The sequence below is a fragment of the Molossus molossus genome, unplaced genomic scaffold, assembly GCF_014108415.1.
Source record: "Molossus molossus isolate mMolMol1 unplaced genomic scaffold, mMolMol1.p scaffold_m16_p_3, whole genome shotgun sequence".
Lineage (NCBI taxonomy): Eukaryota > Metazoa > Chordata > Mammalia > Chiroptera > Molossidae > Molossus > Molossus molossus.
The window spans coordinates 1,623,969-1,638,973 of NW_023425366.1; the positions used below are offsets into that span (position 1 = coordinate 1,623,969).

At 51.1% G+C, this 15,005-nt stretch overlaps 1 protein-coding gene across 1 annotated transcript in view; it reads left to right on the forward strand.

Moving 5' to 3' along the window:
* Positions 1-15,005, forward strand: part of IL6ST (interleukin 6 signal transducer) — a 50,908-nt gene that overhangs the window by 19,729 nt on the left and 16,174 nt on the right. The window contains exons 4-9 of the mRNA XM_036280160.1: positions 61-181; positions 3,962-4,128; positions 4,708-4,862; positions 7,196-7,355; positions 11,947-12,029; positions 14,678-14,891. Of these exons, the coding sequence (XP_036136053.1) occupies positions 61-181; positions 3,962-4,128; positions 4,708-4,862; positions 7,196-7,355; positions 11,947-12,029; positions 14,678-14,891 (900 nt within the window). The remainder of the gene's footprint in view (positions 1-60; positions 182-3,961; positions 4,129-4,707; positions 4,863-7,195; positions 7,356-11,946; positions 12,030-14,677; positions 14,892-15,005) is intronic.

Here is a 15,005-nt window from a genome sequence, read left to right on the forward strand (position 1 = left end):
GTGGGTTGCATGATATTTGAGGGCGTACACCTGTGAACGCTGCTCATTTTTCCCTCCTAGTGCCTCCAGAACAACCCAGCAACTTGAGCTGCATCGTGAACGAAGGGAAGAACATGCTCTGTCAGTGGGACCCTGGGCGGGAGACCTACCTGGACACGAACTTCACCCTGAAGTCTGAGTGGCAAGTCATTTTACGTCCGTCGTCTGCTGAATTCTTATCTTGTCAAGTAGTGATATTAAGTGCAAAACTTTAAACATTTATCTAACCTTTTATGCTAGAACATTTGCAACCCTAAAGTAGAAGGAATAGAGTAGCGACTCCCCACGATGCGGCTTCAGTAACGATCAGCTCCTGGCGTGTTTCGGGGTCTCGCACGCCTCTCAGCCCCAGAGCTCACGCACGTCTCCACCAGCTGAGGCCACGTTAGAAAGCACAGCTGTCCACCATTGTCACAGCCGAATGGGGCTGAGGGCACTTTGTCATCACTTCTCAGTCAGGGTTCAGTTTCCGTGGTCTGACAGATGCACGTATGTTCACATGGGTCCCAGTCTAGGTGTATGTGATCTTCGTATGTTGCACGTTGCTATCTGGTCTCTTAGCTACAGGCTCTGCCTGCTTCTCTGCATCCTTTGTGGTTCAGTTGTTAAAGGAACCGTTTTCCATGGTCTAACACTCCTGTCCCATCTCGTCCTAAAAGCTGCTGTCAGATCTGGACACTTGATCAGGTTCAGCTTTGATTTTTCCGTATCGGAAATGATGCCCAGGAGAGATGTGTGCTCCCCTCAGGACCACCCCGTGATGTTCGGTGTTCTCGCTTCTCAGATGGAGAGTTCCCGGTGCTGTCAGCCTGGCTCACTCGCTGTGACATCCCCGCTCGCCTTTGTCCCCCATGAAAGCTGAAGGAGCAGCTGCCAGTTTCCCAGTGGTTAGAGCGCCAGCCAGTGGACCAAAGGCTCATGGGTTTGATTCCCAGTCAAGGGCACGTACCTGAGTTGCAGGTTTGATCCCCGGCCCCCGATCAGGGTCATGTGGGAGGCAGCCAATCAGTGTGTCTCTCCCACATCGATGTTTTTCTCTCCCTCTTCCTCCCTCCTTCTCACTCTAAAAAAATGTTAAAAGAATTTTATTATTTTTTTTGTTAATCCTCATTTTAGGATGTTTTTCCATTGATCTTTAGAGAGAGTGGAAGGGAAGGAGGGAGGGGGAGAGAGAAACATCATCGACATGAGAGAGACACATTGATTGGTTGCCTCCTGCATGGCCTTGACCAGGAATCAAACCCGAGACCCTTCAGTGCGCGGGCCTAGCAGGCCTGGCCCAACAGGCCAGGGCCAAAGTTGAAAGTATATATAGTGACTATTTATACACTAGATTCTACAATTAATATTTTACAATATTTGCTTTATCATCTTTCTACTTGTCTTTGCATCCTTTTCTCCACCTGTTCTTTTTTTTTTATCTTCACATGAGGACATTTTTCCATTTTTTGTTCAGATAGAGTGGGAGGGAGAGAGGGGAAGAGAGAGAGAGAAACATTGACATGAAAGAGACACATCGAGTGGCTGCCACCCGCACGACCAACCAGGGCCGGGGACAAACTGCAACCGAGGTACGTGCCCTTAGCGGGAACCGAACCCGGGTCTCTCCGGACCGCAGGCCGACGCTCTAACCACTGAGCCAAATCGGCCAGGGCATCTCCACCTGTCTTTTTTATACATTTCAGTGAGTTGCAGACATTGGTATACTTCACCCTTTGACACCTCAGCCTATACATCATTAATTAGATGTAATTAAGTAATGTTCACGGGTATGTTTTTGTTTTTGGTAAAATTTATGTGTACCTTAAATGTACTTATATATCTTAAGTGTATCATTAGTAGCTTTACCAGTGCACACACCTGTGTAACCGAACCCCCCGTCAAGATGTAGAGCATGACTGACACCCCAGAAAGTCTGAGGCGCCCTTTCAGCCAGCCGCAGCGCCTCTGTCCCACCCTGCAGCCCCTCGTCCACCGGTCCTCTGTTGACTGCCTGTTCCAGGGTCAGTGGCTGGGATCAGACCGTGTGTTACGGCTCAGCAGAATGTTTGGGGATTGAGCCAAGGTGCTTCCCAGTGGTTGTTTACTTAAGGTGTGGCCACCTCGCAGCGCGCTTCTGGGTGAGGCACAGAACAGGGCGGTTCTCCTCCGTGTCTGACCTGAAATACTTACATCTTCTTTCACCAGCTTCTGGCTGCTCAGAGGCGCAGTTTCTGTAAGACGAGCAAAAGGGTCTCACCGTCTCCTTTATTAACGAGTCGTGTTTGTTTCAATCCTCACCCGAGTTGCACTGTTACTTTTTTTAGAGAGAGGAGAAGCGGGGAGAGAGAGAACATTCGTGTGTGACAGAAACGTCAATCAGTTCCCTCCTGCATGTGCCCCTATTGGGTATCACACCTGCACCCTGGGTGTGGGCCCTGACCCGGAATCGAACTGGCAACCTTCCAGTGCTCGGGACGGCGCTCCCGCCACCGAGCACCCCCGCCAGGGCTGTGACCAGTTTCATGGTGGGTGGGTTCCCTGCTGTCTTCAAAGGCAGACATGAGCGCTTTCCCCTCGTTGTGAGTTCGTATTTTAAGCTGTTTGATGAGTTTCAGGCTGTTGCGATGCTTCTCCTTGAAGCTACCGTTGTCCCTCTCTGGCCGGTGGACCGTGCGGAGATGCTCGCCCTGGTGTCACCGGGCTCTGGCGGCCTGGGTTCCCAGGCGCCGCGACTTTCAGGTTTCTCTTAATACATTTCTTGCCTGGACCTAAAATCAGCCCCTTCCACGGTAGCCCTGGTTCCATTTCATGTGAAAGACTGTTTAGAAACTAGAGTTTGGGGGACAGGGACTTGCTGCCTCTGGGCTGTGACTGTTTTTAGGCTTTTTCAGTGGAAAACTGAAAACAATGTTAAGATTGTTCTTTCACGAAGGATAATTCAGTTAGTGTTTTAAAGACACTTGAAATGGTTTCCATGTGTTCTATCACCACTCAGTGCAAGAGCTCATATGTTTTGCTTTGCTTTTATTTTTAGGAATTTTCTTTAGAATGTAAAATAATTGGTTATTTCAAAAAGTCAAATTTGTAAAGCAAGGAATGTGCACAGATGTCTCATTTTATGTCCTCCCTTCCCCGAGAGGTTACCTGTTTTCAATTGCTTTGGGTTGATCCTTTTTTTAAAAAATCAAAATAATGTGTACATATAAATATTCTTAACGGATGCATAATTTAAACACGTACGTGAATGTAGAAGTATCCCTGGAAACTTCCTGTAGAGACGGAGATCAGGAGGGGTCGCCGGGGTCGCCCGGGAGGAGGCTGAGGTGGGTTCTGTGAGCTGCTCATGCCCGTCCTCCCGCGTCCTGAGCTCGCTGCTCGGGAAGGGCTCGCTGGCGCGGGGAGGGCGCTGTCAGGGAAGGAAGGGGTGTCCCGAGCCACCGCAAGTACGTCTCTTCTGCAGCGGGTCAGTGCGATAGAGCATAACGTTCTAAATTCATATTTCTGGAGTAAAAATTTGAAAATAATTCTGTTTAAGTTACAGATCAAACTCATTTTAAAGATAAGCAGGTTGGCCCGGCCGGTGTGGCTCAGTGGCTGAGCGTCGATCCTGCACCAGGAGGCCCCGGTTCTATTCCCCGTCAGGGCACATGCCCAGGTTGTGGGCCCGATCCCCCATGGGGGTTGTGCAGGAGGTGCCAGTCGATGCGCTCTCTCATCAATGTCTCTCTCCCTCTCCCTTCCTCTCTCAAATCAATAAAGAAAAAAATAAAGAAAAGCAGGTTAGTTTTTAAGAAATGTTTTTAGCAGTCAGTTCGTTTCAGACATACTGGAATCGATGCGTCTGTTCTCAGCGACAAGGCTCTGAAAGCTCTTTCCAAGTAACCTCACTGCCATTCTTTCAGGCCGTTTCAGATCATCGATCCTCTCATTTTATGTTTAGGGCCACAGACAAGTTCCCCGACTGCAAAACAAAGCGTGCCACCCCCACCTCCTGCACCGTGGACTACCCCCCCGTGTACTTCGTCAACATCGAGATCTGGGTGGAGGCCGAGAATGCCCTCGGGAAGGTCACGTCGGATCACATCAACTTCGACCCTGTGGACACAGGTAGTTAAACCTGGATCAGCGGATTTGTTCAAACAGACAGTGATGTCCGGGAGGAAAAGGGGCGGGGCGCGGGGGTGTCTAATACTTTCAACAATGAAGATGAAATTTTTAAAACTTGCAGTGATTTAAAAATGAAAGCAGTTTTTAGATTTTTCAATTAATGTAGAAACAGGAATTAATTTTGTTAGTGACTTTCACACATTCATTTTGTCAACAACATTAAAAATAATCTGGAAAAAGGAAAATGCCCGTAATCCAGCCGCAGTCTCAGCCGCCTGCACGGCAGCGCGCCCTGGCGCCGGCACGAGGCGTCCCGCAGGGTGTGGTCAGAGTGTACGTAGGCTCCGTCTAATTTCCTTCTGATTTTATATGTTCTAAACACTTCATTGAACCTGGGAAGATTGGCAGTGTGCAGACAGACGAGGAAGGCAGGGCAGGAACCCCTCTGTGTAACGAGGCCTCGTGCAGGTCCAGAGAAATGCGTTAGGGGCGGTCGGTGCGCGTCGTGAGGTGGAAGGTGGGAGCTGTCTGAGCGTGTGCACGGGGTCGGCGACCACCAGCATCTGTTTTGTTCTTCAGTGAAGCCCCTCCCACCAAGCAATCTGTCCGTCAGCAACTCGGAGGAGCTGTCCAGCATCCTAAAGCTGACGTGGATCAACTCGAGCATCAACAAGCTGATCAGACTGAAGTACAGCATTCAGTACCGGGCCGCGGGGGCCTCCACCTGGAGCCAGGTGAGTGCAGATGCTGTCGCGTCACCTCTGGCCCAGAGCTGTCCGCCCGTTCATCTCGCAGCTCGTGACAGTTACTGTCATTCTGTGCTACGCCAAAAATTACATTGTATTTTTTGCCAATCTGACCTAAAAAAGTAGGCATAATTTTTTTTTCTTGGTTAATCCTCACCTGACGATATTTTTCCACTGATTTTTTTTTAGACAGAGTGGGAGGGAGGGAGGGAGGGAGGGAGGGAGGGAAGGAGAGAAACATTGATGTGAGAGAAACAGATCAATTAACTGCCTCCCACACGACCCCACCCGGGACTGGGGTCCAAACCCACAACCCAGGCACGTGCCCTTGGGTGCCCTTGACCGGGAATCCAGCCCACACGCCGCTGCCCACAGGCTGACGCTCTAACCACTGAGCCGCCAGGCCAGGCAAGCAGGCGTCATTGCGAGTCCCTCGCACCAGATGCCTGCTGCCGTGCTGGCTGCTGTCTTTCCATCTCGCAGTCTGCGGAAGAGGCGGCGCCCTGGCCAGGCAGGCGCGCGTGTCTAGACCTTCTCGCGGCACAGGGGTCGGGGTCGCCTCTCTCACTGAAAGGTCTCAGTCGCTTTCTGCCTCACGTGACTGTTCCTCGCCCCTTCTAGACCCGCATCTCTAACAGGACAGAACTGAAGACACCCCAGGAGAAAACAGTTTTACTGAATACGGTAGCTTTTAAGTGAAAGCAGGAGGTAGTGCAGGGAGATAGGGAGTAATAGCATTTTTGGTGGGAGCTGAGAGGAACAAAATAATAAGCAAATTACGCAGAGGAGAGAAATAGAGAGACTGCAGGCAAACCAGTCTGCAGGCTCGGTCCGGCCGCCACACGGTGGCGTCCTCCTGTCTGCAGCGCGTGTGCTGCCGGAAGGGGTGACTGGGTGACAGGCCCTCTGCCCACAGCCTGAAATACTCACTGTGTAGCCCTCTAGGGGGAGTCTGCCAACCCCCGAGGTTGGGGAAGGACTCGGTGGGGAACCTTGTACGACTGGAAAGGGAAGGACAGTCTCCAGACACGGTGCCGTCGGCAGAAAGACGGCCCCACCAGAACTTGAGCCCATCCCCCCTTTGTTCCGGCCCACGTGCCCTGACGGCGTGCTCTCGCTCTGTGTCCGTGCAGCGATGAGCTGGTCAGGGATGGGGCCCATGGCCTTACTGCTCTGTCCTCCGCAGCCTCGGGAGGGCTCAGACACAGCTGGGAAAAGTGTGAACCGGACGGGCCAGCGCTTCGTGTGCTGCGGCTCCCCGAGGCTCTCGAACATGGTTTTAAATATCGTAGAATCTCAGTTCATGGGCGCAGAAGAGACTGACGCCTGCTTTGTACCCAGGAGGAGCTGTCAGAGTAGTCGAAAGGGCCGGTTCCTCATCCGTGCTTGGGCTCCTTCCTTCCTAAAAGCCAAGTTCGCCCACAGCGACGGTTTTGCTTTCTGGGCTGGACACGTCTTCCTTCTGCCTGTGCGGGTCCCTCACCCTGCTCTGTCTGGGTCCGCTGCCTTCAATCGATGTCATCTGCTCCGTCCCTTCTAGCTTCCTGTTGGGTCTGGTTAGTGGGAGGAGGGGGTCTGGCAAGAGGGAGGAGAGAGAAGTGAGGTCAGGATGCTGACTCTGCCGCTTCCTTCCAGCCTAAGGTCACTGCTCTCAGGTTAACCCTGCCGGGTCCTCTTCCGGTTCTGGTGCCTCCCATGGGCCCAGGGTGGCACCAGCCGCAAGCCCAGAGCACGACAGCATAAGGCTTCCCTGTTCTCTGCGCCCAGTCCCTTCGTAAGCCTTGATTACATTCCAGTTGGAACGAGCTTTTTCCTGCTGAGACCCTGGGTGCTGCAGGCCCTCTGGAAGAAAGAAAGGAAAATAAAGGAGAAGGATTCATTATAGATGTTTCCATACTTCCCAAACCTACGATCTCTTCTGATTGTAACTGCCGTTTGATTTGCATTTATCTCTCTCCAGAGCTTGAGTTAATTTATAGGTTTGTGCTCTTAGCTAGGTTTGCTGCCAGCGGTTAGAGCGTCGGCCTGCGGTCCAGAGAGACGGGGGTTCGGTTCCCGCTAAGGGCACGTACCTCAGTTGCAGTTTGTCCCTGGTCCTGGTTGGGTCATGTGGGTGGCAGCCACTCGATGTGTCCCTTTCACGTCGATGTTTCTCTCTCTCTCCCTCCCAATCTATCTGAACGAAAAATGGAAAAATGTCCTCAGTTGAGGATTAAAAAAAAATTTCATAGTTTTGTTTCATTAAATTCATTTCTAGAGTCTTACATGGTGAAAAGACCAACAGTAATGCCACTGGGTTTTGGTTGGTTGTTTGCTTCCAGATCCCTCTCGAAGACACGGCGTCCACCCGCTCTTCCTTCACGGTCCAGGACCTGCGGCCGTTCACGGAGTACGCGTTCCGGGTCCGCTGCATGAAGGAGGACGGCAAGGGCTTCTGGAGCGCCTGGAGCGAGGAGGCCCGCGGGAGCACGGCCGAGGACAGTGAGTGGGCGCCTCGCGGGCGAGTGGGCGCTGCCCGGGCCTGACGCAGACCTGCGGCTTCCTCTGTGACCGGGCTGTCCGGGCGGGTGTCTTGCCCTCTTTCTCACCGGCACTGAGATGCGGGCTCCGTGGGCGTTGTCGATGGCACCGTGTCCGTGGTGCCTAGCCAGCAGACCGTCGTGGATCGGTGTCTCGGGGACCACGAGAGGACCGTCCCGTTGAAGGGGGCTGGTCAGGAGCTGGCCCGCACCAGAGAATCCTGTCCCGAGCCGCTCCAAGCTCCCGGCCCGCAGAGTGGACCCAGAGCCGCCCTGACGCGGTGTTTGCTCTCTGTTCTCCATCTGCCGGCACCGGAGCCGGCCCTGGAAGGGAATCCCGGGTCCGGGTCGGTTGGTTGGTTTCCTTTATCCTTTCCCCCCATGATAATACTACCTAAAAATGAGGTACGTAGAAGGTGTAGTGATCCGAGTAGGCTCTCCCCACCAGTGTACTCATTTCTCCCAGAGTCATCGCGGACACCGTGGTGGGTGGGTTTTCCTTTCTGAACAGTCCGGTCAGTCTCCCCTTCAGGTGTCAGTGGTCACAGCCATGCTGGGGGCCTACCCTGCGGTGCTGAGGGCGGAGAGCGGGTGAGGGGAGCGGCTGCGGGCCGGGGAGGCTGGGCTCCTCCCCACCCTGTGGCTCTAGCAGGCGGGGTCCTCAGCCTGTTCCTTTGTCTTCATCAGGAATTCTTAAACTGGCTCTTGGGGCCTTTCAAAGTACTTGGATCCATCTGGGTGAGTCCCAGAACCCCTTTAAAATATGGACAGTATGCGGGTTAGTGCCCATGTGTGTTTTCTAGGGAGATCATACACAACTTTGCCAAATCGAAGGTCTCAGGAGCCGAATGTCAGGTGCCATTAACGAAGCGACTGAAGCCTCTGGGTCTACTCTCTCTCAGAAACATTTCTAGCCCATCACACGTTTCAGTGGTTTTGTCTTCCTCACTCGTGTGTTTCTCCTTATGAACCTACCGCCTTGAGCCCTGGACAGGGCCTCCCAGCCCTCTGGTCTGCCTTTCTGCCCTCTCGTCGACTGTACTTGCCATTTCACGGTCGGCACCGCACTGCCTAGATTTCATTCTGATCCTTTCTAAAATTCAGCCCTGGCTGGTTTGGCTCAGCGGTTAGAGCGTCCGCCTGCGGTCCAGAGAGACCCGGGTTCGGTTCCCGCTAAGGGCATGTACCTCGGTTGCAGTTTGTCCCCGGCCCTGGTTGGTCGTGCGGGTGGCAGCCACTCGATGTGTCCCTTTCACGTCAATGTTTCTCTCTCTCTCTTCCACTCTATCTGAACAAAAAATGGAAAAATGTCCTCAGGTGAGGATAAAAAAATAAATAAATGAAATAAAATTCTGCTGAATACCATATTTTGCCATCATGCTGTAAAGCTGTAGACGCCAGGCCTCCCATAGGGCTCTGCAGTCGCCGCGCACTCGCGGCTGAAGCTTTGTTCCGCCAAGTGCTATCTCGCGTGGTGATGGCCACAGCTGTCGTGGAATTCCCTTGCACTGCATCCTGTTCCACTGAGTCACCCCACGTTCAGACGATACTGTATTCACTCCGTTTACTTTCATTTGTTTTATAGCCTTACGTTTATACATGTAGGGGTTTAAAGCATGTATTTAAATAGGATTTTTCAATTTTACCTTTTTTTAACTTATCTTTATTGTTGAATGTATTACAGATGTCCCCCCTTTTTTCTCCTCATTGACCCTCTCCACCCTAATCCTGCCCCCCCTCCTGCCTTCCCCACACTATTGGCTGTGTCCATTGCTTGTGCAAATATGCATAGAAGTTCTTTGGTTTATCTCATCCCACCCTCCCTCCCCCCTTCCCTTTGAGGTTCCTCAGTCTAACAACCCATTTGTACTTCTGAAACCCTTCATCTTTTTCACCCATCCCCCCCACACCCACCAGGTAAGCAACAAAAAGTTCCCTGTATCTATGAGTCTCTCTCTGTTCTGCTTGTTTTTTATATGTAGATTCAATTGTTGATAGATACGTATTTATTGCCATTTTATTGTTCATATATTTGTTGTTCTTCAAGAAGACCCTTCAACATTTTATATAACACTGGTTTGGTGGTGATGAACTCCTTTGGCTTTTTCTTATCTGGTAAAATCTTTATAATGTCCATCGATTCTAAATGACAGCTTTGCAGGAGAGAGTAATCTTGGTTGTAGGTCTTTGCTTTTCATCATCTTGAATATCTTTTGCCACTCCCTTCTGGCCTGCAAAGTTTCTTTTGAGAAATCAGCTGACAGTCTTATGGGAACTCCCTTGTAGGTAACGAACTTCTTTTCTCTCGCTGCTTTTAAGATTCTCTCTTTGTCTTTCTCTTTTGCATTTTGATGACGATGTGTCTTGCTGTGGGCCTTTTGGGGTTTATCTTGTTTGGGACTCTCTGTGCTTCCTGGACTTGTGTGTCTGTTTCCTTCATCAAGGGAAATTTTTTGTCATTTTTTTCAAATAGGTTTTCAATTTCTTCCTCTCTTCTCCTTCTGGCACCCCTATGATGTGAATGTTGGCACGCTTGAAGTTGTCCCAGAGGCTCCTTACACTATCCTCATTTTTTTTTTATTCTTTTTGCTGTTCTGATTATTTTTTGTTTCCTTATATTCCAAATCGATGGTTTGCTTCTTGGCTTTACCTACCCTACTATTGATTCCCTGTAAATTATTCTTTATTTCAGTTAGTGCCTCCTCCATTTCTGATTGACCCTTTTTCATGTTGTTGATGTTCTCACTAAGTTCCTTGAAGTTCTCACTAAGTTCCTTGAGCAACCTTATAACCAGTGTTTTGAGCTCTGCATCTGATTGATTGCTTATCTCCATTTTGTTCTTTTCCTGGAGTTTTGTTCTTTTCTTTCATCTGGGACATGTTTTTTTGTCTCCTCACTTTGGCTGCCTCCCTGTGTTTGTGTCTATGTATTAGGTAGAGTTGCTATGTCTCCTACACTTCCTAGGGTGGCCTGTTGTAGTAGGTGTCCTGTAGGGTCCAGTGGCACAGCCTCCCTAGGCCCTCGAGGTGGACTGTACACCCTTCTGCTGTGAGTGAGTCTTGATTGCTGTTGGCACGTCAATGGGAGGGATTTACTCAGGCTGATCGGCTGCAAGGCCTGGCTGTGCCCACTGCCCTGTGACTGCCTTGGAGGATCAGCTGTGCAGGGCCCACCACACAGAACAAGACTTACTTAGCAGGGCTCTGGTACCCACTGAGTCCACTCCTTGAGTGTGTCACCTCCCCAATGCTGGAGCCTGGAGAGGTGGTTGGGTGGTGGTGCTTCGATGTGGTCTGAAGCTGTCCACTGGGTGTGCTGGCTCTGGGGCAAGGTCAGCCACTGCCTGTGTGCTGCCCAGGGCCACCAGGCACAAGCTACAAAGTGATTTGCCAATGGCTGCTTCTTATGCTGGGCTTGGAGGTGCCCAGGCAAAGCCAAGTTGTGAACCAAGGCTGCTGGTTCTAGTACTAGGCCTGAGGCCACTTAGTGAGAGCTATGGGGCTCGCTGAGGCCAGATGCTGCTTGTTTGAGAGATTTTAGGAAAATCTGATGCAGGATCCAAGACAGGTCAATCCTGTGGTAAAGCCACTGGAAACAGCTTGGGTGGCCTGAAGGTTGGGTGGGGCGGGGCCTCAGGGAATCACCAGGGCGGGGCAAACAGTGTGAGCCAGGTTGCTGGAGGCCCAGATATGGTGCCCGTCTGCTGCCCCCGAGGAAGGGCTCCCCAAAGGAACAGAGGCCTCCACCAGCACGTCTGTCTGGGAGAAGGCTGCCTCTCCAGCCCTCATTCTGATGCCAGACGGCTCAGTTCTTCCCTGGATGCCTCTGGTGCCTTTCAAGCTGCCTCCCCCACGCTGGAGCCTGGAGGGTGGAGACTGAGTAAGTCCTGCGCGGGCCCTTTAAGAGGAGCTGCCTGGGGCTCCAGCAGCCTCAGCCTTTCTCAGCCTCAGTTCCCGCTGGTGTTACAGCCAGAAGTGATGGGGATTCTCATCCTGGCACTGGAACCCTGAGCTGGGGGCCTGGTGTGGAACAGGGACCCCTCACTCTTCAGGGAGGACCTTCCCAGCCGAGGTGTCCTCCTGGTGTTTATCCACCACTTGTGGGTGTGGGACCAGCCCGACTGCTCCTCCGCCCTCCTCCCAGTCTCCATGTGGCTGCTGCTTTCATTTCGTAGCTGTAGGACTTCCATTCAGCTCAGTTTCAGGCGATTCTAAATGATGTTGTTCTGTAGTTTAATTGTAACTATTTTGTGGTTCTCAATTTTACTTTTAGCAGTAGGAAATGATGATGCATCTTTGATTACTGCTTAAGATGTATTTGTAGCTTTACAGTTTTAAGATTACAAAAGAGTTACAATATAACCTCAATCATCCAACCATCGCCCTGACTAAAGGCAGACCCAGACATGTCCTGCTGGGATGGAAATGCCCGTATGAAGAGAGAGATGGAGTGATTGAGGGCAAGAATATGAAGAGCACAGCAAAGGAAGAATTTTCATGATTGATTTCACTCTCATAACAAAAGCTTTTAAGCAGTTTTGTCATTTTTTTAGAACCATCCAAGGCACCAAGTTTCTGGTACAAGATGGAATCGTCCCCTGCTCATGGACACAGAACTGTGCAGCTGGTCTGGAAGGTAAGCAGCCCCACATCTGTATTGTCTTAACTCTGTACAGATACACTGTAGCTGTGCAGCTGGTGTGGAAGCTGAGCAGCCCCACATCTGTACTGTCTTAGCTCTGTACAGATACACTGTAGCTGTGCAGCTGGTGTGGAAGCTGAGCAGCCCACATCTGTACTGTCTTAGCTCTGTACAGATACATTGTAGCTGTGCAGCTGGTGTGGAAGGTGAGCAGCCCACATCTGTACTGTCTTAGCTCTGTACAGATACACTGTAGCTGTGCAGCTGATGTGGAAGGTGAGCAGCCCCACATCTGTACTGTCTTAGCTCTGTACAGATACACTGTAGCTGTGCAGCTGGTGTGGAAGGTGAGCAGCCCCACATCTCTCTCTTAGCTCTGTACAGATACACTATAGCTGTGCAGCTGGTATGGAAGGTGAGCAACCCCACATCTGTACTGTCTTAGCTCTGTACAGATACACTGTAGCTGTGCAGCTGGTGTGGAAGCTGAGCAGCCCCACATCTGTACTGTCTTAGCTCTGTACAGATACACTGTAGCTGTGCAGCTGATGTGGAAGTTGAGCAGCCCCACATCTGTACTGTCTTAGCTCTGTACAGATACACTAGCTGTGCAGCTGGTGTGGAAACTGAGCAGCCCCACATCTGTACTGTCTTAGCTCTGTACAGATACACTGTAGCTGTGCAGCTGGTGTGGAAGCTGAGCAGCCCCACATCTGTACTGTCTTAGCTCTGTACAGATACACTGTAGCTGTGCAGCTGGTGTGGAAGCTGAGCAGCCCCACATCTGTACTGTCTTAGCTCTGTACAGATACACTGTAGCTGTGCAGCTGATGTGGAAGGTGAGCAGCCCCACATCTGTACTGTCTTAGCTCTGTACAGATACACTGTAGCTGTGCAGCTGGTGTGGAAGGTGAGCAGCCCACATCTGTACTGTCTTAGCTCTGTACAGATACACTGTAGCTGTGCAGCTGATGTGGAAGGTGAGCAGCCCCACATCTGTACTGTCTTAGCTCTGTACAGATACACTGTAGCTGTGCAGCTGGTGTGGAAGGTGAGCAGCCCCACATCTCTCTCTTAGCTCTGTACAGATACATTGTAGCTGTGCAGCTGGTGTGGAAGGTGAGCAGCCCCACATCTCTCTCTTAGCTCTGTACAGATACACTGTAGCTGTGCAGCTGGTCTGGAAGGTGAGCAACCCCACATCTGTACTGTCTTAGCTCTGTACAGATACACTGTAGCTGTGCAGCTGGTATGGAAGGTGAGCAGCCCCACATCTGTACTGTCTTAGCTCTGTACAGATACACTGTAGCTGTGCAGCTGGTCTGGAAGGTGAGCAGCCCCACATCTGTACTGTCTTAGCTCTGTACAGATACACTGTAGCTGTGCAGCTGGTATGGAAGGTGAGCAGCCCCACATCTATACTGTCTTAGCTCTGTACAGATACACTGTAGCTGTGCAGCTGATGTGGAAGTTGAGCAGCCCCACATCTGTACTGTCTTAGCTCTGTACAGATACACTGTAGCTGTGCAGCTGGTGTGGAAGGTGAGCAGCCCCACATCTGTACTGTCTTAGCTCTGTACAGATACACTGTAGCTGTGCAGCTGGTCTGGAAGGTGAGCATCCCCACATCTGTACTGTCTTAGCTCTGTACAGATACACTGTAGCTGTGCAGCTGGTGTGGAAGCTGAGCAGCCCCACATCTGTACTGTCTTAGCTCTGTACAGATACACTGTAGCTGTGCAGCTGGTCTGGAAGGTGAGCAGCCCCACATCTGTACTGTCTTAGCTCTGTACAGATACATTGTAGCTGTGCAGCTGGTATGGAAGGTGAGCAGCCTCACATCTGTACTGTCTTAGCTCTGTACAGATACATTGTAGCTGTGCAGCTGGTGTGGAAGATGAGCAGCCCCACATCTCTCTCTTAGCTCTGTACAGATACATTGTAGCTGTGCAGCTGGTGTGGAAGGTGAGCAACCCCACATCTCTCTCTTAGCTCTGTACAGATACATTGTAACTGTGCAGCTGGTATGGAAGCTGAGCAGCCCCACATGTCTCTCTTAGCTCTGTACAGATACATTGTATGCGGTATTGTGAGTGGAGTTTTAACTTTTTATTCATCTTAATATCAGCAGAGCATTTGCTAACTATAATGCATGGAACACAAAGTTTCCATATGCCACATGGAAGTTAGGTTCATAAACTGTAGGTGATACTACACAGAGATTCAGCACAGCTTCGTGGAAGTTGAGAGGTCCTTGTCTTTCATTGAACTTCCCTGAGTGCCTCAGAAAATAGTGATCACAATGGATGCCAGTAATGGGAATATAAAGCTGTTGTGTACTGCATAAACGTAGGTGAGTGGGTCCTACCAGGAAAAGGCAAAGAGAAAACAGGTTCAGGGTAGCACAGGCCACATCCCGTGAGGGGTCACGGCCAGGACGAGAGACAGCAGGCCATGTGGCCTTCCCGCTTCCCTCTTTGGTCCGTGTGCCCTGCTCCTACCTCAGCAGCGAGGTCAAGGTGATGGGACCAGTCCCTTCCAGTACGTGGGGATCGCACCCACTAGCAGTATTCATGACCATGAAGCAAAATTAACTTTAGGTTTATGGAAGGACATTTTTAACATGAAATATTTTACTGCAGACATTGCCTCCTTTTGAAGCCAATGGAAAAATCTTGGATTATGAAGTGACTCTCACAAAATGGAAATCACGTTTACAAAACTACTACACAGTTAATGACACGACGCTGTCAGTAAACCTCACCAGCGACCGCTACAGAGCGACCCTGACGGCCAGGAATCGGGTCGGGAGGTCGGACGTGGCTGTGCTGACCATCCCTGCCCGTGGCTTTCAAGGTTTGTGTGTACGAGGGGAAGGGAGGGGAGAGGCGGGTAGGCACAGACAGCCCTACTGGACAGACGCCCTTTGGGCCGTGCTCAGGGTCAGGACGTTCTGGTCCATCACTGGAC